Raw genomic sequence first — 25,992 nt, forward strand, 5'->3', positions numbered from 1 at the left:
ACTAGGAAGGATAAAATCCCTCACTATAAGGCAGGGGTCCTCAAACTTTTTAAATAGGGGGCCAGTTCACTGTCCCTCAGACCGTTGGAGAGCCGGACTATAGTTTAAAAAAAAACTATGAACAAATTCCTATGCACACTGCACATATCTTATTTTGAAGTAAAAAAAACAAAACGGGAACAAATACAATATTTGTATTTGCATGTGGCCCGCGGGCCGTAGTTTGAGGACCCCTGCTATAAGGAATTAAGACTGTTAGATCCAACCACACCAGGCAGTGTCGGTGATTTGCTGATTATGAGTCTTAAACCCTGCTCCTTAATGCAACTGGTACATTTCCACTGGTCCAGAGGCTCTATCCTCCCTCTTAAGGTCTCCTTCCTTTTTTCCTTTTCAAAATCATTTCCTAACAAATTTCCTAACATTTCCTAAAACTTGGACCCCTGAATGTGGCAGAAGAAAAGGAACACAAGGAACTTAATTTTATGCTTTTCCTTCACGCTTTATTGTAATCTACTGGTATTTGTACTACACATGGCTTTTAGACAGCCATCTCTCCTGTGCAAGCTTTTCGCTTCCTATCACCTGGTGTTTAGAAACTAATTTTGCAACTCTCTAAATTTTGCAATGACACAATTAAATTCTTCCTATAGCTCTAATGGCACAGGTGTGGCAGATATGCACAACAATATAAATAAATAGTATTTATGGACCCATCAAATTGGAACATCTCAATTTGATGTTAAGCTATCAATTCAGCAAAACCCAAATCCTAATAATGACATTAAGAACAAAAACAGGCAGAAATAGATTCATGAAACATCATGAATGGTGCTTTTAGATCCATTTATACGGGACCTTTAGTAGCAGAGGGAGATTTAGGGAGTCAGTCTATTGTCTGTCTATCTATCTATCTAGCTATCTCCTCTTTGCTAATACTTTATTTTGTTTTATATTTTGTTTTTTAAACTTTAACCAGGAGTAGATCCAGTAAAAGGACTGACTAATGCTAAGAAGAGCAACTTAGTTTCACCAAACAATAAATTTATACAATGTTATTTTCAATTACATCTCAATGAAACTAGGAAAAATGGTATTTTTTTAAAAGAAGGAAGAAGGAGGAGGAGGAGGAGGAAGGAGAGGGGGAGGGGAAGGAGGAGAAAGAGAGGGGAAGAAGGGGCAGCAGCAACTTATTAAAGTTAAAATACAACAGTTCTGTTAGGAACATATACTCTAATGTTTAAATACGTAATTTTTAAATGCCCTAGCAATCAATATTCAGGGGTACATTTAATACTAATTCATCCTAGCAGAGGTGCTATGCAACTGAAAACATACATTCAGAACAATCACTATACTGAGTTCTTTAGGCAATGCACTAGTAGTACCTGTTTTAATAGTTTCACACTAAATTATCTCTTTTGTATTATATGTCTGAAACTTTGAGCTGTCAAATAAATTCTTAGAATAAAAATTACCCACTTTAAAATTACCACTCAGTGCTTTGTATAGTCAGAAACTTATACTGCCAATTCAATCACAGAATGATAGTCTTAAGTCTGACCTCTTATTCAGTACAGAATTCACCTCTACAGAATCTATAGACAGACTGTCATCTAGAATCTGCTTCAACAGTACCGGTGTCTAGGAGCTCAAGCTCACTGTTTGTTTAAAAACCTAGTTAAGGATCAATATTGCTTTTATGCCTGAAAACTAAAGTCGCTATTTTACATAGAAAGAGCTCTTTTCCATCTTGGCAGCTGCTGCCTCTAGTTTTTCACATATACTTTTTATATTTGTTGTAATTTAAATCCCAACTGCTACTGATAAAGACCACAGGCATCTTACAATAAAATACTTACATTTGTGTGCAAAATTTAAAGAACCCACACCAAAACATGTAAAAGAAAAGAAAATACACTAGTCACTTAACCTAGTTAACAATGTTACTATGATTGTTAGTAGTCCTGAACTTTCTAGCAGCCAAAGCCAAAAGAGATACTGGTAACAGTGGTCGCATTATCCAATCTTAAAAAGCATTACAAGGAGCCAAGCAAACAAACCACAAAAAAAGAGAGATTCATTAGTTCTTTAAAAGACAGAAACTCCCTTTGAGCATTTGCTATTGATGAAGAATTATGAGTCCCTATGTAGGGGCCATTGACCACAACAGATAGTACAACTGTTATGCAGAAACATTCTTCATTTAGCATCCCTCCCACCTTCCCCAGCCCTAGGTAACTGCAAATGTACTTTCTCCCTCTTCAGATTGCATATTTTGGGCATTTTGTACAAATGGAAACATATAGTATGTGGTCTTTTGTGTTTGCCTTCTTTTACTCAGTATAATATTTTCAAAGTTAATCCATGTTTTGCATGTATCAATACTTCATTTCTTTTAATGGCTGAATAACATTCCATGGATGGACATGCCACATTTTGTTTATTCATTCATCAGTTCATGAACATCTACATTGTTTCCACTTTGGGGCTATCCTATATAATAAAAGCCTAATATGCTAAGTGTCTGGTCGACAGGTCGGCCATTCAACCTATCAAAGCATAATATGCTAAAGATATGCTAAGGCCACTCAACTGCTCGCTATGATGCTTCGACCAGTAGGTTAGCTTGCTATTGGGGTCCGGCTGATCAGGACTGAGCGAGACAGGCCGGACATGCCCTGGAGCCCTCCCGCGGTCCCTCCCTGGCTGGCTAAGCTCCCGCATCCCTCCCCCGCCCCGATTATGCACCGGTGGGGTCCCTCGGCCTGGCCTGCACCCTCTTGCAATCCGGGACCCCTCAGAGAATGTCAGAGAGCTGGTTTCGGCTGGATCCCACAGGTCAGGCCGAGGGACCCCACTAGTGCACAAATTCGTGCACCGGGCCTCTAGTTATAAATAATGCTGCTATGAACATTCATGTATGAGTTTTTGTGTGGACATATATTTTTATTTCTTTTGAGTATACATTTAGAAGTGAATTTGTTGGGTCACATAGCTATCTATGTTGAACCTATTGAGGAACTGCCAGACTGTTTTCCATTCTCAGCAGCAACGTGTGAACATTCTAATTTCAAAGAGCTCTTTTTCAGGCACTACTCCAACTCTGCATAGGAGAAAATGCCTTTTCCCACCAATAGAACCTGAGTCACACCACATTTCTCAGATAACTGAACTCAGAACTGGATTACAGCATGCTCCAACTTATTCTCAACCCCCAGCTCTATGTGAGACAGTACAATGTTAGACTTAAGTGACATTTTGTACTTAACTATTTAATCTATCCCCCATTTGAGGCTCCCACAATTTTTCAGGTTAGGCACCATATACAGGAACCTAATATCCCTCCACCAAGGAGGGCTGCATCTCCATGATTCAGGCCATATACTCACCAATAATTTTTCTTTTTTCCTTTGTGGTATTTTGTAAGTCAGAGTCTAAAGCATGGTCCAGGGGCTCCTGAGGGAGCTCAAGACTCTTTGGGTGGTCCCAGACCAAAACTTTTTGGTAATATTATGAAGATGCTATCCAAATTTTTTTTAAAATCTCATTCTTTCACGGGTGTATAAGATTAAATACAAAAGGTGACATGAGACTACTGTGGTCATCTATTAAGCAAGACAGGAAAAATATCTGCCAAAATGTAAAATAATACCAAATTTCTAAATTTTTTGTAAAATGTAGTTATTTTCCACAAATATGTATTATTTATAACACAGGGAGCTTATTTTTAACTTTCAACTTTAAAATATTCTTTGCATTTCTTAATTTTCATTTCTGAAAGGTAAATATCAATAGCTCCATCATAAAGAGCCATCACAAAGCTCTTTGGGGCCCACAATAATTTTTAAAAGAGTACAGAGAGCTTAAAACCAAAAAGTTTGATAACTACTGCTCTAAGTAAAAGCAGTATTTTTATAATTAGATTTTAAAATAAATAATTTAAAATAAATAAATAATCACAGATTTAACTTCAAAGCCCCACATTATATTCATTCCAAAAAAAAATTTATTTAATGCCTATTATGTATGTGCCAAGTATTATGGCACCATATTGCAGTATTTGTTTATTTCATTAATTACCATTGTTCATTTTTTTTGGCACTAAAATAAATGGAGGAAAAAGGTATGTTTGCATAATAAAAGAACTGCATATGTCACTATGTTCAGGTACACATCCATTTTTGCAAGCAATGTGACTACTGTGCCATCTGGTGTTCCATGAAGAAACTGCACATTATTATTTTAGGTCTACTGGTGTTTTTTTAGTTCTTCTAACTGCTAAGAGAGGGTGTTAAAATATGCAACAATGATTGTTCATTTTAATTATCTTGCAATTCTGTTAATGTTTGCTTCATATATTCTGAAACTTTGTCAGGCATAAACATTCTTTCTGAATTTAGAGCTACAATTTTATTAGTTTCTTTCCCCAACCCCAAGTTTTCTTCCCCACCCCAACCCTGCAAATTTTCTGTTTGTGTCTCTGTTCCTTTATTTCCCTGACTTCTTTTGAGTTAAACTAATATTTTTTCAGAATTTCATATTACTGGTGGTTATCTATACCTCTTTGTGTTATACTTTAAGTGGCTGTCCTAGGGATTATAATATATATATATATACTTAACATTATTTAGTTTACTTAGGTTAATATTGTATATCCCTTCACATTTAATATAAGGACAATTTACCACTCTCTATCCCTATACTTTATATAATGTCACAATACAATGTTACAATTTTTGCTTTAAATAGTCATGCATTTTTTAAAAGGGAAAAAAGTAATCTTATCTCTTTACTCACATATTTACCATTTCCTAAAGATCTTAACTTCCATCTGGTGTCATTACCTTTCAATCTGATCAACTTCCTTCAGAATGTAACTGCTCAGAATGTTGGTTAATTTTTAATGCTTTTACTGGTAAATTTCCTTTTAGTTTATTGCCTTTCCTAATACTAATAAGGTCACATAAGATGATCTTTGGTAATTATGCCCAGATGACCTTCTGAAGTGCTCAGCGACCTTTATCACATTCTGTTTAAATTATCCTGTGCCCTGAGTAGGAGACAGAGAACATGGCCACTGGGGAAGTGACAAAAGTACTAAGAAAACTCAGCCCCTGGGGCTCAAGTGCACAGGACCTGCCTAAGACAAATTGCAAAACCCCTCCTGCCCCAAGTAACAAGCAAAAGCAGTCTGCCACTGGGAGAGGAGCAAGAGCATAAAGAGAGAACCTACCCAGGTATGTAGAGCAAGCTGTAAGCTGAGAATAGAGCAGGAACAATGAGAAAAATCCTCTAGCAGTGCTGGATCCATGCAAAAAACAAGATAGCAATAACCCATTGAAGGAATTTGAAGTCAGTGGTGCACTGATGATATCAACAGCAACAATAAACACCAAACCCAGCTCAACAACTAACTAGACCAGTGATGGCGAACCTTTTGAGCTCGGCGTGTCAGCATTTTGAAAAACCCTGACTTAATTCTGGTGCCGTGTCACATATAGAAATTTTTTGATATTTGCAACCATAGTAAAACAAAGACATATTTTTGATATTTATTTTATATATTTAAATGCCATTTAACAAAGAAAAATCAATCAAAAAAATGAGTTCGAGTGTCACCTCTGACACGCGTGTCATAGGTTCGCCATCACTGAACTAGACTAAATCAACTTAATTGTCTGCCAGAAAAAGTATACCTATTTCTGAGTATAAATTTTACCATTCATAGATATGCAATGTGTGACACTCAATAAAAAATTATAAGATGCATTTTTACAAAAGATAAAACAACCCATGTCAAGAGAGAAAAAGCAATACAATAGAGATGCTGCAAAGTTAGAACTATAAGATAGGGACATTAAAATAACTATAATTAATATCTTAAAAGACTATCTGAAAATGTGAATGACATTTTACAGATGGGAAAGTTCAGCAGAGATAAAAACTATAAAAAAGAGTCTAATGAAAATACTAAAAATAAAAAACATGATATCAGGTCCAGCCGGTGTGGCTCAGATGGTTGAGAGTCATCCCATGCACCATTTATTATGTTAATCTCTTTAAAAGGTGACTGTCTAAAGCAGCGGTTCTCAACCTGTGGGTCACGACCCTTTCACAGGGGTCACCTAAGACCATCAGAAAACACATATATAATTACATACTGTTTTTGTGATTAATCACTATGCTTTAATTAGGTTCAATTTGTAACAATGAAATTGGGGTCACCACAACATGAGGAACTGTATTAAAGGGTCGTGGCATTAGGAAGGTTGAGAACCACTGGTCTAAAGCAAAAATGATAACATGTTGTGGGATTTATAACATGTAGAAGTAAAATGAATAATAGTACAAGACATAGGACGGTGAAATAGAAGTATATGATAAGGTTCTTACACTGCATGTGAGATGGTATAATATTATTTGAAGATAGACTGGTAAGTAAAAATGTATATCATAAACTTAGAATGACTACTAAAATGAAGACAAAGAGGTATGAAGAATACATTAATAATGTAAATAAAATGAATTCATCAAAATATAATGAAGATTTTATCAATAATGGGTAAATCCAGGCAGGTGAAGGGTTTATGGAGTTCACTGCATCACTCTTTTTTGTAAGTCTGAAACTTTTTTCAAAATACAAAGTTTAGTTAAAAATATTTAATGACAAAATGGCCCTTAAGCAATCTTAAATATTTACCCAATCCCCACAGCATGCAACCCCCCCCAAAAAGGAAATATGAAGCTGTACAAAGGAAATAGAACATATGATCCCTTTAGGCTACAGCTCACATTCTAAAATGAGGCTCAAAAAAAATGGCCATTAATACATATTAGAAAATTATCCAGAAATAATGTTTCTGATTAGGGAACTAGTATATAACTTAACTCCAGGAACCAATAATCTGGAAACAGCAAATATGAAAGTTCCTCAACTGGTTACTTATTTGTGAAATCATTAAGATATCCTTACTATAATGTAGTTTTAAAGTATTTTACATGATTCAAAGAACATTTATTGACCACTAACCATGAGTCATGCCCTGTGATAGGTGCTAGGGTTAGGGAGAGAAGCAGCATATTAATATTGAACTCAAATGGAAAGACAGAAATATAAAAAGTGGCCAAAAAATGTTATAGATTTTCTAACAGAGGTCCTACAATAAATGCTGAGGAAGAAAGCAAAGTCAGAGAGGACCAGAGTCAGGTTTTCAAAGATGAGGAGACTGAAAGAAGCTGTTGGAAGAAAGAAAGAACTGAGGATGTTAAACAATGTAGGATGAGCAACCAACTGCCCCAAATCATAGAGGAAGCTGGAGAGATTAAGAGCACATAAAAGAACTACACTTAGGAAAGAGAGTGTCTTAGGAATGGAGTCTTTGAAAGGAGTTCATCTTTCTGATGCAAGAAAAAGGAAAGAAAAAACACAGACATCACTAGCTTTATGTTCCTTATGTTCACAGACGTGTGTGTACGTATGGAGTGTTCTCTCTCCCTCTCTCTCATACAGTCACACCACCCAGCTTTTGCACATGCTTTTTCCAGGAGCCTGGAATATTATTTCTATTCCTCTTTGTCTAGTTCAGTGGTTCTCAACCTTATGGCCCTTTAAATACAGTTCCTCATGTTGTGACCCAACCATAAAATTATTTTCGTTGCTACTTCATAACTGTAATGTTGCTACTGTTATGAATCGTAATGTAAATATGGGATATGCAGGATGGTCTTAGGCGACCCCTGTGAAAGGGTCGTTTGACCGCCAAAGGGGTCACGACCCACAGGTTGAGAACCGCTGGTCTAGTTAATTCCCATTTATCCTTCACTAGAGGCCTGGTGCATGAAATTTGTGCACTTGGGGGTGGGGGATCCCTCAGCCCGGCCTGCGCCCTCTTGAAGTCCAGGATGCCTCGGGATGTCCGACTGATGGCTTAGGCCCGCTCCCCCTGGGGAGCAGACCTAAGCCATTAGTCGAACATCCTTAGCGCTGCCACGGAGGTGGGAGAGGCTCCCGCCACTGCCACTGAACTCGCCAGCCGTGAGCCCGGCTTCTGGCCAAGCAGCGCTCCCCTGTGGAAGCGCACTGACCACCAGGGGCAGCTCCTGCGTTGAGCATCTGCCCTCTGGTGGTCAGTGCGAATCATAGTGACCGGTCATTCTGCCGTTCGGTCAATTTGCATATTAGCCTTTTATGCCTGCAGGATTAGGCCGAAATTGGCCCTCTAACATCCCCCGAGGGGCCCCGGATTGTGAGAGGGCGCAGGCCAAGCCAAGGGACTCCACTGGTGCACGACTGGGGCCAGGGAGGGACACGGGAGGTTGGCCAGCTGGGGAGAGACTGCAAGAGGGCTCCAGGGCATGTCTGGCCTGTCTCACTCAGTCCCAATCGGCCAGAACCCAGTAGCAAGCTAACCTACCAGTCAGAAAATCTGCCCCCTGGTCGTAAGTGCACATGATAATGACTGGTCTACCAGTCAACTATCTGCCCCCTGGTGGTCAGTGCACGCCATATTGAGCAGTTGAGTGGCCTTAGCATATCATTAGCATATTACTCTTTGATTGGCTGAACAGCTGACCAGATGACCAGGCACTTAGCATATTAGGCTTTTATTAGAGTATCTAGGCTCAGTCTTCAGCAGTCTTCACTCAGCACAGCATACTCTCCTTCACAATACCCAGCAGACTTGATTAATACTGTATGTTCCCCTTCAGATTGGAAATTACATAAGATCAGGGGCCACCTCTGTTTTAAATTTCCATGTTACCTGCCCTAGAACCTGGTACAGTACATGACACATAATAGACTCTCAGAAATATTGATTAAATAAATGAACTAAGATAGAGAAAAAGTTAAAATCTATCTTTTCTATTTTTTATGAATGACAACTATACACAAAGTCACAAAAAAGCTATGTTTCACTAAATTACTAAAATTAAAAACTGTCTCAGAAGGATATCCTGAATGAGTGTTAATTAGCAATGTTAATTAGCACATGAGAAGAACAAGTAATATGCACCTCATGCTAATTTCTTAATGAATGAATTTATATATGGCACTCAAAGTAAATGCTAAACCAGGAGTAAATCCAGAAGTTGAATATGGTATAGTTTAACCAGAACAGCTCAGAATCAGGCTGCATAGGTTAAAATGGAGGTTCCATTCTCATTACTATGTCTTCAACAAGTTACTTTACTCTCATTAATATTTTCTCCACCAGAATCCACTCCCCTTCCAGCAACAAGGTCACAGTTTTTTCAAGGAGCCATGTGTGCTCCAGTGTGGTCCCAACTAGGCTATAGGATGAAATTTGTGGCCTAGGTTTAAGTGATTAAGTACATCATTTGCTCCTAAACAGAATTATTGTTACAGCAATATGAACATGATCAAAACTATGTCAATCGGAGCCAATTCCAAGACTTTTATTTTACCTATTAGATAAACTGAATAGAGCCTGACAATAACTAGAGGGAGAGTTGCTGCATCCATCTTTCTGCTATAAAGAGTGAGTCCTAAAATGGAGCAATCCCAGAAAGGAAACTACAAGATGGTGTGAAAACAGGTCCTGGGACACTATCTGAACCCCTGCACCAACCTTCACCTCAAGTTAGCTCTACCTGCAACTTTGTAGTCAATCTTTGTTTTCTAGTTAAACCAGGTTATACTGGAGTTTCTACAAGTTATATCTATGAGTTCCCACTGTTATACTCTCTCAGCTTCAGTCTCCTCATTTGAAAATAAGGATTCTCCAAGCTTCAGTACCCTCATCTGTGAAGTACAATACCTACCTCACAGGTTTGTTATGAAAATAAAATAGTACACAGCACAGATCTGACACCCCTTAGAGAGATATTGAGCTATATATGTGATTTTAATTTAAAAAAAATGAAAATTGTATGACTGGGTACTAAGTTCAAATGAGAAAAAAAATCTTTGGCGAAGGGATAATGGCAAAAGCAAAAACATAAATGAGGTTAAAAATCACAACACTAAATTTGCCACTACCAAGTAATTCAGACATTCACCAGAAATATAATGAGAGTTATTCCAAGTTATCTTCATAAAGATAATGATGCCAAGGCTGCAGGGGAAAAAATAGCCATCTCCCTAATAATGATAAGACTAGAAATCAGTGAAACAGAAAATGGACAAGCAACAGAAAAAATCAAAACCAAAAGTTAATAAAATTGGTGAACTTCTAGTAAGATTGAGGGGAAAAAAGAGGGAAACTAAAAATTAGCAATATCAGGAATAAAAGAGGGCATATCTCAATAGAACCTACATACAATAAAGAGTTAATAAGAGAATATTGTAATCAACTTTATGCCACTATAATCAATAGCAGATGAAATGAACAAATTCACTAAAATATAAAAAAACTGACACAAGAACAAGAGAAAGTTTGAATAACCGCGTATCTTTCTTTAAAACTGAATTTATAATCCAAAACTCCCCTACAACGAAAATTTCAAAATGCAGGCTGAAGTTTGTTCAGCCGGACAAACATCTCAGTGTTACATAAGGCCCCAAGACCACAGTTTTTTCACTTTATTAGATTTTTAGTGAATGGAAGAGAGGTATAGAGAGAGGAAGAGGAAAAAAAAAAAGTAAGAGACTCAATGACAGTTAAACAGATCAAGACAGAGTAAAAGAAAACAAAAAGACTTGGATAACAGTCAGACAGAACTTACAAATCAACAAAGACTAGATTATCTGCATTAATGGAATACAATAGGCAACCTGAAAATATATGGATTAGATTAGAAATGGATGAATAAAGGGGATTGTACTGTAAAAATAGGAAGCTGTGATAAAGTATAATAGAGCTACATTCTACTTCTTAGAATCAATTTCCCACGATTTTTAAACTATGAAAAAAAAAAATACCGACCCATTAAAAGTCACTTTGTCAGGGGTCACAAGCAGACCTCTAATTTACTACTATATGACAATCATTAAGAGAAATCAAAGCATGTTCATTTCTAAGCTATAAATAAAATCCTATTTGGAGAATTGATCCACTAGATTTTTAAAATAGGGCCACCAGTCTATCGACTGTAATCAACTATTTCTAAATACCATTTATTCAAATGGATTGCTGGTCAGGCCACACTTCCTCTCATCCTCATTAAGATCAAAGATTGCACCATGCTGCCAATGATGATTTCACAACTTAACACATCATTACCCACAGTGACTACATACTACAGTAAGATATATTACAGAAAAAACAAAGTCTGATCTAGGTTCTATAGAACTCTTACATATGAGCAATTTAGATGTTTGCTCAAAGCTTTACATGTTTGTAAATCACTTTTAGTTCTTATGAGGGAGAAACAGCAATAAAGGAGAAAACCACAAAAGCACGAATGAGTAGGAAATTCAACAAAGTTTTTGAAAAAGCAATCTTTCCCCTACCCATCCCCTTAATGTTCTAACTCCCACCGCATTAAAGAAATTACAAACTTTACAGAAAATGTTAAGAATTGAGTGAACAAATTAGAAACTCCATATTACCTGCCTTAGAGAATGCCCACAGTTTATACATTTAAGGCTGCTGCCAGCCAAGTACTCTTCTCACACCATCATTTTTATGAACATGACCCGACTTGGCAGAAATACTCCTATATCTCCCCAAAAAGAAAAGTCCCCAAAATATCTATAAAAATTATTTCTTGAAGAGACTAACTGTGCCTCCCACAACCTTTGACCTGATTTAAAAATGGGGCAGTTGTTAAAGTAAATAAAGAATTTAACACTTAAAAAAAAAGGATACTATAATACTTTGCTTCTCTGTTCTACAGCTTTGATTAAAACTTGGGTCCAAACATTTTTGACCTGTAAAGCTAAGTTGGCACACATCCCCCCTTCAAGGTATCATTAATATTTTAAATTAGAACAGCTAAGAAGAAAAAGATAGTTACGTTTAGTCATGTGCTTTCTTTTACTTTCATTTAGGATCCTGTTAGAAATTACAGTAATCTGTCTCATGTTCATCCTGTAACTCTCCACTGTCTTTCTCAATATCCTGGTTCACCTACTGCCACCTGAACTTCCATACGGAGCTAAATGCCTTCCTAGTCCCATTTCAACTGACATACCGCCACCAAACTGATCTTTCCAAGGCACACTCTGATCACACTGTCCCCACATTCAAAAACCTCCCATAACTTACAGCACTGTCTAAATTAAGAACACATTCCTCAGCCTGGCTTTCAAGGTCCTCCACAACCTGACCTAACACACCTTTGTAGTCCTCTTTCTTATAATTCTCCACCAGTTAACCTAAGCTCCAGCACATATCTCAGACTTTTCTGGGTCTGTACCTTTGTTTAGACCTTTCCCTCTATTTGGATGTACCTCCTCCTGGTTTCCTGTTGAAATCCTGTCCATCACTACAAAGTTCATCTCTACCACGAAGCGTCTCTTGTTTTCCTAAACCACATGCCTCCCTCTCTTCAATCTGATACCACTTTCTTTACAGCCCTCTTATGGCACTTCACTCAGACTTGTCTAATAGTCATTTATCTTCTCCTACTGGAATTGAAACTCTAAGGGCAGGATCTGTATTGAATAAGTGTTTCTGGATAAAATACAAAACCAAATTCTTCCGAAAGGAGGGGAAAAAAGGGCTTTATTATTAACAGAGCAGAACAAATTCTCCAACAAAAATTTGTAAAAATATATCCTGAAATCAACACCTTTACCAGAAGAGGAGCCATGCATTCAGACCAGTAAGGAGATATGTAACTGGGAGTAGTAACTGTAAAAGTACATGTTACTTTTCGAACACAGCAAACCAGTCCTTTAACTCCATCAAATGAATAATACAGTAATACAGTATGACTATGTTACAACAGTGCCTCCTTTATCTGATATAACTAGGATATGAGGGGTTCACAAAAGTGAGTTTTCTGGAGAAGTGGCTTCCTACTGAAGAAACAGAGCTCAGACATGCCTACAGCCTGAGCCAGCTGAGATATTCCTGGGAAACGGAATCCCCCCATCCTCCCCTTCCGCATACACACTTCACCCAGTCTAGCAGAAAACACACAGGCAGGGTGGGGAGATCCTTTTGTATAGTTACTCGCATCTGATAAATAGGTAGGCAGCATAGTGGAAGGGCAAGGAGGGTATTAAAAGCCCTATAAAATGACAAAAGGAATGTTTGCATGGCAGAATCCTCATTCCAAGTTGTTGGTATTATACATTGCATTTCCCTGAGAAACCTCGGGGAGTAGAGCAGCTGTTCTTCTGCCTTGGAACGAGTTATGTCATCACCTGCTGCAAAATTCCTTCCTCTTTGCCACTGAAAATATTTCACCTTCTAATTATTTCTGTTATGGGTTGAATTGTGTAACCCCAAAATACATATGTTGAAGTCCTAACCATGAATACTTCACAACGTGAACTTGTTTGGATATAGTGTCATTGCAGATGTAACTAGATGAGGTCATACTGGAGTAGGGTAAACCCCTAATGAAATAAGGAAGGCTGGAGTTCTCATTAAAACAGAAAATCTGGCCCTGGACGGTTTTTGCTCAGTGGTTAGAACATCAGCCAGCGGACCAAAGCGTCCCTGGTTCAATTCCTGGTCAAGGGCACGTACCTGGGTTGCAGATTGGATCCCTAGCCCCAGTCTGGGTGCATGCAGGAGGCAACTAATCGATGTGTCTCCCTCTGACATTGATGTTTCTTTTTTTCTCTCTCTCTCCCCCTTCTTCTCTCCCTCATTCCCACTCTCTCTCTAAAAAAAAAAAAAAAAAAAAAAAAAAAACAATGGAAAAAATATCCTCTGGCAAGGAGTAATGAGAAAAAAATTTTTTAAAAATCTGGACACAAGTACACAGGAGAATGCCATGTGAAGATGAAGGCAGAGATCAGGGTGATGCTTCTATAAGCCAAGAAACTGATGCTTCTACAAGCCAAGAAACTCCAAAGATTGGCAGCAGACCATCAGAAACTAGGTAACAGAACAGATTCTTCTTCCTCAAAGGAAACCAACCCTGCTAGCACCTTGATCTCAGACTTTTAGCCTCCAGACTGAGACAATAAATTTCTGTTGTTTTCAATGCCCAAACAAAATACCCCATCCATGGTATTTTGTTTGGGCATTCCTAGCAAACTAATTGGTGTCTACTGGTGTCTTTCCAGTTGTCATAGCACCAATCTACTATGACAACCATACACCTCTTTAAGAAACCAAACTTCTTAAGAATGATCAGTTACATTCAATCAACAAACACATATTGATGACTTCTATGTTCCAGGCACCAAGGACAAAGCAGTAAAACTGACATGGTCCCTGCCTTCATATAGGTTAGTGTAATTAGTATAATTGACCTAAATTATACAACAAAATTAATACACCTAAATTATACAACAAAAATACACCTAAATTATACAACAAAAAAATACACCTAAATTATACAAAAAAAAATTTGCAATTGTGGTAATAGCAATAAATGACACACTTCCAATAGAGAATAGCGGACATATTTAACCACATCTGAGTGACTCAAGGACATTGCTATGGAGGCCTATTGTACAGTTCTGTGCCCTTTTACTATTTTGCTCCCATCTACATGTCAGGTTGTTAGATACCATAAAGTCTGCTTTTACCAGCAACCCTCTTATATTCCTGCTCACCTTCTTTAATCCACTCATTTCTAATTTGAAGCCTCTAATTTGCTATAGGCTAGAAAAATCAGGTAACTAATATTGCTAAGAAACATACATTAAATAATAAAGACAGCTACAAGTGAGAACTAAAGATTGGGCTTTAATATGGGCTTTCTGATATACTTTAGATTCTCAGAGACACTTTTCTGACAGAATTCTGTTATAAAGCACTAAGGTGGAACATTATTCTTTATAAACTAGGTGTTACAGAGTAATTTTACTACTTTGGTATTAAATTGCCTGGCAAACACTTCTTTTCTTTAAAAGAGAGTATAGTGTGGATACTATGTAAACAGGTATAGAAGGAAGAAATACTGCCCAAGTTTGGAATTATATAACTTATTGCCCAGCATAAGGCATATTTTTATTATCTACTTGTGAATCAAATAACAGGAAGCATTACAACAGGAAGGTCCACCCAACGTTTTTTGCAGTACTTCATAAACACCACCTACCTCTTATGCATATCCAACAATCATCTTTTTTGTTGTGTTTTTTAAGTTCTTCTTCAGTTACTTCAATTAACCTGCCTTTTAATCCTGTTAAGTCCTTTCCACTTTTGGTCAGTCTAATCCAATCCATAAGACTTCTGCCCTGTTTTAGAGGTACCTAAAAAAGGAAAAGGGAAGAATTATATGTGGCTTCTTCAAGTTAGTTGATTTTTCTTCTCTCCTGCTGCGTGTCTTCAGGCTACTTCATTACTCTTATTCCCATTAAAAAGAATAAGAAAATGCAAATCTAACAATTTTATAAATATTCTTTATAGCTTTAGGAGATTGTCAAAATCATTTTCTTACAACTAGAATTAAAAACAGAACATCACATAAAATTCCTGGGCTATGAGGCAGGGCTTAGAAATTCTGTCACACAAATGTTCATCATAATGGTAACACGAACAGTATTAATCGTGGAGTCAGAAAACAGCTTTTGGTCCTGGCTCTGTCACTAATACATTATAGTCACTTACCAATTTGGACCAAAATTTCTTTGCCTTAAAAATCAAGAGAGATTTGATAGAAGAAAATATAAACAACTGGCCAAAATTGGTGTGTTTTTTTTTATTGTCAATATACACAGAACACTGGAAATCACTAGGCAGCAATTAATTTTCTAAGAATCCACTGAAAAACAAAGGTTATCAAATAATGGAAAATAATAACACTGTAACACTATACGGAAGGATTGGCAAATTGGCCCATGCCTATTTCTATAAAGCCCTTGAGCTAAGGATAATTTTCACATGGGTGTCCTTATGTGGCCCTCAAAGTCTAACTTATTTATTATCTGGCCCTTTGCAAAAAAGTTTGCCTACCCTTGCCCAGAGGATTTATAACAAGACTAGAAGCCCGGTGCATGAAATTCGTGCATGGGGGTGGGGGGGTGTCCCTCAGCCCAGCCTGCACCCTCTCCAATCTGGGACCCCTCAAGGGATGTCTGACTGCCTGTTTAAGCCCGATACTGGTGGGATTGGGCCTAAACGGGCAATCGGACATCCCTCTCACAATCCAGGACTGCTGGCTCCCAACCACTCACCTGTCTGCCTGATTGCCCCAAACTGCTTCTGCCTGCCAGCCTGATTACTCCCTAATCACTTCCCTGCCAGCCTGATTGATGACTAACTGCTCCCCTGCCGGCCCAATTGCCCCTAACTGCCCTCCCCTGCCAGCCTGGTCACCCCCAACTGTCCTCCCCTGCAGGCCTGGTCTCCCCTAACTGCCCTCCCCTGCAGGCCTGGTCACCCCCAACTGCCCTCCCTCCCCTGCGGGCCATCTTTGACCACATGGGGCGGCATCTTGTATATTGGAGTGATGGTCAATTTGCATATCACCTCTTTATTATATAGGATGTTTGGTTTCTTGTGTGTGTGTTTTTTTTCCCCCCAAATACATTTTCAAAACTTTTAGATGAGAAGTATTTATTAGTGTTCTAATCAGTTAAGACAACCCAGTAGAAATGTTCAAGACATTCCTATGGAATAGGACTACTATCTAAACTTGTATAACTAGTTTGTAACATAGGATCAGAGGGATATTTAATGTAAAAGCAGACACAGTCAAGGAAGTTTACTGTTACAGACTGAATGTTTGTGCCTCCCAACACCTAGCCAAATCCTTATGTTGACATCCTAAATCTTAACATGATGGTAATTAGGAAGTGAGGCTTTTGGCAGGTGATTTGGTATTAAGGACAGTGTCTTCATGAATGGGATCAATGTCCTTATGAAAGAGGCCTGAAAGAGATGCCTCAGTCCTTTGAAGACCAGGGAAAAGTCAGCTATGAAACAGGAATGAGGCCTTTATGAGACACAGAATTGGCCATTGGCTCGTGCATTGATCTTGAACTTCCCAGCCTGCAGAAATGTGAAAAATAAATTTCTATTGTTTATCTGCCACCTAGCCAATGGTATTTTGTTATAGCAGCCAGAACAGACTAAGACATGTACATACCTCACTTTCCTGAGTCATACCTATTTTAGGCATTTATTTACCCCCAAAATAACCAAGTTAACAGGTCTATGGTGACTTTCTAATTTTATATTCCTTCCTATCAACCTACATCATCTCATCCTTGCCATCACTGAATCTGTCTAGGTCATTTGTTCCCAATAAACAAAGTAAAGGGTAAGATTATGACCTTTCCCATCCCAAACCAAATTCACTTGTCTCCCTTGTCTGTGTGGATTCCATACTCTACATGGTAGTTAAAAGCAATCTTTTGAAAATGCTAATCTAATCATGGGCTCTCCCTCCTTTGTTGGTGGCTCCCTACATTACCTTCTAATGATGTCTCTAAATTTCCTACAGTGGTTTACCAGGCCCTTCAGAAGTGGTCCTAGCTTACCTCACTAGCTCCATGGTTTAACTTTGCTCCTTCCCATTTATACGTTTTAGCTAAATGGGAAAATGGAAACAGACTCCTTGACTGCGATGAAACACTTGCTCCATGCCTGGATCTATCACCCCACTCCACCGCAGACATTATTTCCTCCAGAAGCCTTCTCTGACCCCAACTTATCATAACACACTATTACAGTATTTATGGCATTTATAACTGCCTGTTTACTAGTCCATGCAGCCTACTAGAGCAAACTCCTTGAAAATAGAGACCTATCTGTAGAATAAGGTAGGTTCTCAGTAAATATTTATTTACTAGTGTTAGTAGAAATAATAATAGCTAGCAAATACTGAGTGCATACTTTAGCCAGGCACTGTGCTAAGGGTTGTACACAACAATCCTTGATACTTAAATAAAAGATGAGAGGTATTTAGTTACATTTAGTGAGTGCTTTCAGTATACCAAAACTGTGCTACAAGAAACATTATCTCACTTAATCCTATAAACAACCCTATAAAATGGGTACTGTCATTGCATTTACACCTGAGTCAAAGAGGTTAAGTGGTAGAGCTGGGAAAAGAATCTGGGTCTTTCTCATTCAAAAGTCTGTGGTTGCCCAGCCGGTGTTGCTCAGTGGTTGAGCATCGACCCATGAACCAGGAGGTCACAGTCTGATTCCCAGTTGGGGCAAATTCCTAGGTTTTGGGCTCGATCCCCAGTAGGAGTCATGCAGGAGGCAGCCAATTGATGATTCTCTCTCATCATTGATGTTTCTTTCTATCTCTCCCTCTCCCTTCCTCTCTGAAATCAATAAAAACATATTTTTTAAAAGTCTCTGATTTTTAACTATTATGATATACAACCTCCCCAACTAGGTTCTATTTCTCAGTCCACCCATTTCATACAATCCTGACTCAGCTTCTAACATGTTCAAGAGTAGCTTGTTTCACAAAGAAAAAACAAAAACAGTCTTAGCTTCCCTTTGAGTTGCACAATAATCTTATTTTGTTCTCTTTTTTGGACCTAAAGATTCACCTTTGCCATCACCACCTGTGAATCTTTTGTCTTTGCCTCTAAATTGTCTCCTTTAAATGGATATTGAGAAAATGATTAGTAGTTTTAATGGAGAAGGGCAGAAACTTATCATCTAATTCATAGATTCTTTCTCTGGAAAGGCTATCCTATTCAAACATTTAGCTTAATGAACCTCGTCCAGCACAGCCAGGGGTGAACCTGAGGAGGGGCAGTGAAGGATTAAAGAAAACAGACAAGAGAATACAGTTGGGACCAGGTGGATCACTGCCTGGATGAGGAAACAGTGACCCAGCCTGCAAGCCCAACTTTATAGTCAGATCACACAAAGCAAAACAAGGGAGTGGTCAACATGTTTACAATGCTATTTCAAGTTTCCTTACTCAAGCCTTGTTTTGGCAGCACTTGCTGCACCTCCCGCAGCCCATTAGCTACCTAGGAAGGAACAAGGGAGAACTATAAGGTCAAGCTTAATTGTGCTAGGAGGGCTCTGCCCTTCAAGCTGGGACTTGTATGTGGCTCTGCCACAGGTCAATCCAAGGCTTGACCCTATAGCCGCTCCCTACAGCTTAAGAAGAGAAACAGGTCAAATATCAAGGAAGAGGGGACAAATAATTAAATGGCTAGATGACATGTGGAACAATAAATAAAAAACCACAGCCACAGAGTCACATCACATCAAGCCTGTAAGATCTAAGGCAACATTCTTCACCAGATTCCTTTTCTGTGAAATGGAGATAACAAATGCATCCACTTCATAGGATCATTGTAAAGAGTAAACGGGTGAATACAAGTAAAGCAATGAGAACACATGCAGTGGTTCTCAACCTTCCTAATGCCGCGACCCTTTAATACAGTTCCTCGTGTTGTGGTGACCCCGCAACCATAGAATTATTTTCGTTGCTACTTCATAACTGTAATTTTGCTACTGTTATGAATTGTAATGTAAATATCTGATATGCTATGTGTGTTTTCCGATGGTCGCGACCCACAGGTTGAGAACCGCTGACTTAGAGCATACATGGCCATCAGTAAGCACTGAATAAATCTCGGCTGTACTATTATTATAGTTGGGTTTACAGACTTCTGAAAAGCTAATGAGAGCTACAGATCCCTGAACCCATAATTCTGATCTAGAGTCAAACTCCAGGTCTTAGTAGAGAAAGAAAGAGAGGAAAGAGAAGGAAGAGAAGAGAAGAGAAGAGAAGAGAAGAAGAGAAGAGAAGAGAAGAGAAGAGAAGAGAAGAGAAGAGAAGAGAAGAGAAGAGAGAAAAGAGAAGAGAAGAGAAGAAAAGAAAAAAAGGAAAAGAAAAGAAAAGAAAAGAAAAGAAAAGAAAAGAAAAGAAAAGAAAGAAGAGAAAAGAAAAGAGAAGACGGTGAAGGTCCCAAATGATGCTAAGCCCTAAGAGCCCATAAATGAAAACGGAGTGGTCCAAGCAGGTGTAAGTCTCAAAAACAAAACACGATGTGGTTACAGAATGAGGAACCATCAAATAGCAGGAGCCAGCAATTCATGTTGCAATGAGCAAAGGAGACGATGTTATTAAATCTTGCAAATGTAAAATACATTGTATTCCACCTGTTGCTAACGGTAACTAGGTTCAACAAAAACTTAAAGGGGATATTCGCTTCGAAGTCATCAAGTGTTATCTGTAGAAAAGGCGGTGATAAAAAACAACACAAAAACTGAAGTCCCAGAGGAAGAAAGAAGGGCAGTATGACTTCGACAAGGATAAGGCTCCGTAAACCGGAGGTTTGCAGACATGCGGTCTCCCTTCTCCGATCTCCCCGAGCTCGGGGAGCCCCCACCCCTGCAGGGACAGTCACGGGTCACTGTCGCCACTGCCCAACCTTTCCCTTCCGCTGGGACCCCCATCCCTCAGAACTCCCCCAGAAAGAGAACAAAAGACCAGAGAGGAGGACAGGTTGAGGGGAGGAACCCAATACTCAGTCCCTATATGCAGGATGCACAGTGCCAGGCCTGTCATTTACATCTGAACTTAGTCCGCGGGGAGGCTTGGAAGAAGGGAACGGACAGGACGGGGTAAAGGCTGGGAAGAGAAGCGACTAGGAGGGGAGAGGGGGTCAGGAGAGTTCGAGGGCTGGGGCAGCCTGGGATCAGAAAGACTGCCAACTAGGAAAGGAAGGGCCGGCGGTGAGAACCGGAGGTGGGAGAGGGGAGGAAGGGGAGAAGGGGCTGTGCGGGAACCCGAAGCGCCGCGGGAGGCAAGCGCTGAGCCGGACGGCCCGCTGCTGTCAGCCGCTTACCTTGCTACGCCCCCCGGAGGCGGCGCGCTGCTGCGAGCGGGGGGCTGGGAAAGACTGGGAAGGGATGTTCAGCATCCTGGACCCCCGGCCCGGGCCCTGCCTAGGGTCCGCCGCTGGACGGGATCGCTCGGCCGGACCCCTCCGGGGTTACACCTCCCGCGCCGGCTCCGAGGCCGGGCAGAGGCCAAGCCCCCGACCCACTTCCGGGGTCGCCCGGGGTGAGGCGCGCCATGACGCAGCACGTCGAGTCGCGGAGGGCGGGGCCAACGTGACGGACAGGGAGTTAGCTGGGGAGGGGACGCGGAGCCAGGGGAAAGTACGCATGCTCCGTTAGTTCTGCCTGAACTTCAGCACCGCGGGGACGTGACAGCTATTCTGCGTAAGATAAGAGTGAAGCTGTTCCTTAGCCTTGGTGCTGACCGCATCTAAGACCAAATGCTTGCGGACTCACCCACAAGTGTCTGTCCGTTGTTAAACAAGCACTACCATTACACAACTTAGAATTCTGATTTCTCTGAAACCCTCTCCTCTACGGCACCAAGCTGTACAGGAAAGGGGAGCTTTAAAAACCAAGGTGTCAAATGCAAACAGCCACTCCTGTGAGGTGAAGAGAAAACTTCACCTTTAAGAACCCCCGCTAATGACTGACATTACGAGTCAAAGACGTTAGTAAAGTCTTCTGCTCCATTCGCCTGCTCATGAGTTTTCCCTCTTCAGCTAACTTCCTGCCTTCCCTGAAAGATACAAGGAATTGTATACTGATGCAGCCCACCCCCAATTGCAGTATTTAAGAGTCAGGTTATGCAAGGTACTTTAGTATCTCAAAGCCTGATTTTCCCATCTGCATAATGAATTTATGTTTTAGTAAGGATTAAATAAGATGATGTAAACTACATAAAACAGTGCCTGGTTAAAAGAAGGCACTCAAACATATCCTTGGGTATATAAGTTAATTTGTATTTTCTTAAATTCTGTATACATGGTATATAAATATGCACTCTTTGGTGGCATCCAGCTTTTTTCATTCAGCATGGTGATTTTGAGATACATTATATTGTGGGGGGATAAGGGCACATATGTAATACCTTAATCAAAAATAAAAAATAAAAGAAGGCACTCAATAAATGGCAGTGGTTCTTCATACTATTCCAACATATCGATGAGAAGCACAAATACCATGCAGGTAAACAACAGTCTCTAAGTCTCAAGGTTTCAGATTGGAGACCTGATGAATATTTTCCTTGGGGAACACACACATCTGAGAACAGAATGCAGCGAAGGGAGAAAGTTTTCAGAAGAAATATAGTTCTAAATAACTCTCCACAGCCTCATTCCATTACTAACTTTTCCTGAGTCTGAACTATGGTTTGAACTTGCCCTATATCAATTGCCTTGTCCTTAAAGTGTCTGTAAATTAATGTCTGTCATTTTTTTCAATTAGACAGGAAAATGAGGAAATATAAGTAGCCATTCAAGTAAGAGGCATTTCTTAGCTAGGTAACCATCTCAGACCTTTACCTCTGCCTATTATCGTTCTGAAATATTGCAGAAACATTCTTTATTTGCAATTGAAATGTTTATTGTGAAAAAAATTGTATTTGAGCTAAAAGGAACTTCATTCATTACCATAGTTTATTGTTACCTTTACCTTGCAAAGTACTCTTTTTCTCTCACATTAAAAGAGTTGTATTCTTCTATAAATCTACTTTAAAACACTAATCCCTGAGAATTTCTTATTTCTCTTTCCATAAGAAAATGCTTTCATGAGAATATCAGAGCAGACAACTATAGCAAAGGAAGGTGATGTTGTTGGAGAATGTTTCATATCTGCCCAAATTCCCCCTTGGAGAGAAAGTAGGAAAAACACTATCAGACTCTGACCTTTTGGCTGCCCTTTTTAGACTCCATGTAAGTAATGCCCATTTAGACATTTTAATTCTAGGGATTCCTCAATGTACTGCCATAAGTATTGAACACCCATGCTATTTTATTACTGGATTTAAGGACAGCAGAAGAGTATTAAAGAGAGAATTACTTGACTCATCATTCATTAAAAATGCCTAAAATTTAATAGTCCTAACACTAATTCCATTCTCAATTACAGACAATGATTTAAAGTGTTTTTCACCATCTGCTAGCAAATACATAATAATAATGTGTAATTGGGACATAAGGTGATTTTCTTCATTATCAAATAATATTCATCTGTAACTACAATATCCAATGGAAATCGATAGGAAATAGCAGATGTTACAAGATTCAGTTTGAAAATATTGTCATTCTATGCAAAAGTATAACTAAATATTTGCAAAATTATTACTAGAGATAAACTTCATAGTTTGAGATCAAAATTACCTTTTGTAAGCTCCAAATGTTTACAGTACAATCAAGATATTTGTAAATGGCACCTACTTTTAAATTCCAGCATTGAATAACAGTGTAGGGATTTTTTAAAAAGGCCCAACTACTATAGTACTTACAAAATATTCATTTTATTAATAATTTACATACAAATAAATAAATTTAAAGAATTATGATATATTTGCACACTAAATTTAAATCCTACAAATGTTTAATATCATCAAAAGTAACTAATCAGATTAATTTTCACAGACCAGTTCCTCAATTTCATCTTCACTATCAGAATCTTCATAAAATGAAATTGTGGCTTGAATTGGAAAAGTTTTCAGAAGAGCTTCTGCTTCTTGATATAAGTAATCATAACACTTTGATTTTTGGCCAAAATAGTCTGAAAAAAGCAGACAACATAATACACTTTTATCTTTTTTATATTTAGAATCCTTCTACTCATGAAATGTTCAAAGTCAAGAACTCCATGTATTTTTAACAATTGATTTAGGAATTTAGACACAGTCTTAAGATATAGGTTTAAAAGTCTTCTCTGTCTCCTTTGCGGAGCTTCTTTCTCTGTATACAGGTTAGGTGTTGGCCTTCCCCCATGGTTTTATCACAAGTGATCATCTCCCCTCTTGGACTCCCCAGAATGACCTGATCCACTGCCATGATTTCTCCAAAGCTCCCAAGTCTGCCTTTCCACTTAAGAACTTGATGATGGGTCCCTGAATTACATAGGCAGCTCCCTAATGGGCATTGCCACTGGGATGCCCCATAGGCACATTAAATACCATAAATGGAAAATTGGACCCATTATCTTGCTCCCCAAATCTGTTTTAGCCCTAATTTCCAATCTGTTAGTAAGTACAGCATTCAACCTGGTCATAAGCCACAAACTAGGGAACCATTCTGTCTTTTTACCTCTTCTTCATCTACCATATCCAGTACATTATAAGCCTAAATCTACTGTCATCTAGGTATACCCCAAACTCACCCAGTCCCATCCCACACCTAAAGCCTTAGAATGGCTCTTTATCATTCTTGTCTGAACAACTGCAATGCCTTTCAATTTCACGTTGGTGTTCTAAGACTACTAGTGTATACCATTTCCTGTGTGATTTTTCTGAAATATAAATCTGACCACACTACTCTTCTGGTTAAAATCCTTTGAGTAATCCCCAATACTACCTACAGGATCAGGGCAAAACTCTGCACCAAGGTGCACAAGATCTGGCCTCTGGTTTCCTTGCTGGAATGACCACAGCTTCACACACCCAAATTCCAGCAACTTGATGCTCCCAGAGGAGCCATGCTGTTCCATGACCCTGTTATCTCTCTCCCTATGCTGTTTCTTCTGGCCCTGCCTTCCCCACCTACAAACATTTGGCTAACTTGAAGACCACAACCTATAATACACTTTCCTGACTCTTCCCCACTCCCCACTTCATGCCCTGAAGTGTAACACTGACCCAATTGAACTCTCTCACAACACTTCCCAGGGGGCCATGATTATTTTTTTCCTGTGTCCTGCACTAGTGCTAGCACATGGCAGGAAATTAAGCAACATGTTATTTATAAACACATAGCCAGGCTGGCGAGTTACAAACATCATATAGCTCTTCACCTAACAGCTCTCTGAAGCAGGCAAACTGCAAAATTAACCTTTTACCCGAATAAAAGCTACAAAGACTCCTTCAAAAAGGCTGACTTCTGTGATTAGAATAGGAAACTAGCTCCTCATTGTTATGCCCTACAACTTGTGATCCCTTTTATGACCCTCAGGGACCTTTAGAATTTTCATCGCATTTCCATTTTCTCTTATGGTAGCAAGCTCCCTTTGCTCCCTTTGCTATGAAACTGCAACTGTGAACATCTTTCTTCCTTCTGGTTTGCAGGAGAATAAGAATATATACACTTTGCCTGGTGTGAAGTCAATTGCATTCGGACCCCTTGACCTTAAAAAGCAAACAACTTTTGCAGGCACAAGATGTCAACGTTCAACTTTTACTATATCGTCGTTCACTTTCCCTATTTATACAATATTCCTTAAGCCTCTTACCGAGGACGCGCTGATTAGCAGTTCTTCTAAGTGAGAGTGTGAGTGCCTACATTTTTCAATTCGATGAGTTAAAAGACCCCTGGGACTGGGAAGATAAAGTAACCTTGAAGATACTACCTACAGGATTTTCCAATAGAAAAACTGCAGGACCAGCTGCTGAGCTGGGCCGTGCAAAGTCCCTGGCTCTTTCCAGGGGCTGGAGCAGCAGGAGACCTTAGGTTTGGCCTGTCACTCACCTGACTGGGTGCCTGTATCGCGAAAGCTTTCCAGCGGCTTCGGTCATCCCGGGCATCTGGAGACGTAAGGAGATGCATCATAGTTATCACTCACCTTTTTCTAGAACCTGGAAACTCGCGGGACCAAGCCTTCCTCGCGCCCTCAGGGAAAGTGACCCAGGGCTCTCTGCAGCCTCGCTTTTGGCCCGATCCCCGTGTCGCAATGGCTCTCGCCTCATCAGCAGCCACTGGTAGGACCCCCGCAGGACCACCAGCAGGCGCGATCTTAAGCGAGGGACTGGCCGGGCGCGTGTCTCCCTCGGGCCGGCGTTCCCAGCCCTGGAGAACTATCTGCGCCCCTCGGAGGCGCGGCCAGCCACGCGCGGCTCACTCACCACCTCCTCGGCGTGGTGCGGGGCCTCCTCCTCCTGCTTTCCTCGTGCGTCAACCCACGGTCTCCAGAAGCCTCCGGATCTGCGAGTGGGGAGCAAAGACGCGCAGAGAGACATGAGCCCAGACTCGGCAGGAACCGATCGCTGCCGAGCGTG

At 39.7% G+C, this 25,992-nt stretch overlaps 2 protein-coding genes across 8 annotated transcripts in view; both read right to left on the reverse strand.

Annotated features, from left to right (window-relative positions):
- LOC102442215 (cytochrome b5 reductase 4) overlaps positions 1-21,028 on the reverse strand; it is a 76,483-nt gene extending 55,455 nt beyond the window's left edge. For all 7 annotated transcript variants that reach the window (XR_002827044.1, XM_006106055.3, XM_014448075.2 and 4 more), the window contains exons 1-2: positions 20,816-21,028; positions 15,136-15,289 (exon numbers count right to left, since the gene is read on the reverse strand). Coding sequence is in view for 6 of the 7 variants with exons in the window: in XM_006106055.3 (XP_006106117.1) it covers positions 15,136-15,289; positions 20,816-20,890 (229 nt within the window). In the remaining variant the exon portion in view is untranslated. The remainder of the gene's footprint in view (positions 1-15,135; positions 15,290-20,815) is intronic.
- Positions 21,029-23,415: 2,387 nt separating this feature from the next.
- Positions 23,416-25,958, reverse strand: LOC102441905 (protein ripply2). Its single transcript, XM_006109722.3, is given in 4 exon segments — positions 23,416-23,550; positions 23,552-23,564; positions 25,466-25,521; positions 25,840-25,958. Coding segments are annotated over 4 exon segments (318 nt in total). The 5' UTR covers positions 25,954-25,958.
- Between the last annotated feature and the right edge of the window lie 34 nt (positions 25,959-25,992).

Source organism: Myotis lucifugus, unplaced genomic scaffold (genome assembly GCF_000147115.1).
Source record: "Myotis lucifugus unplaced genomic scaffold, Myoluc2.0 scaffold_754, whole genome shotgun sequence".
In the NCBI taxonomy this organism is placed as follows: domain Eukaryota; kingdom Metazoa; phylum Chordata; class Mammalia; order Chiroptera; family Vespertilionidae; genus Myotis; species Myotis lucifugus.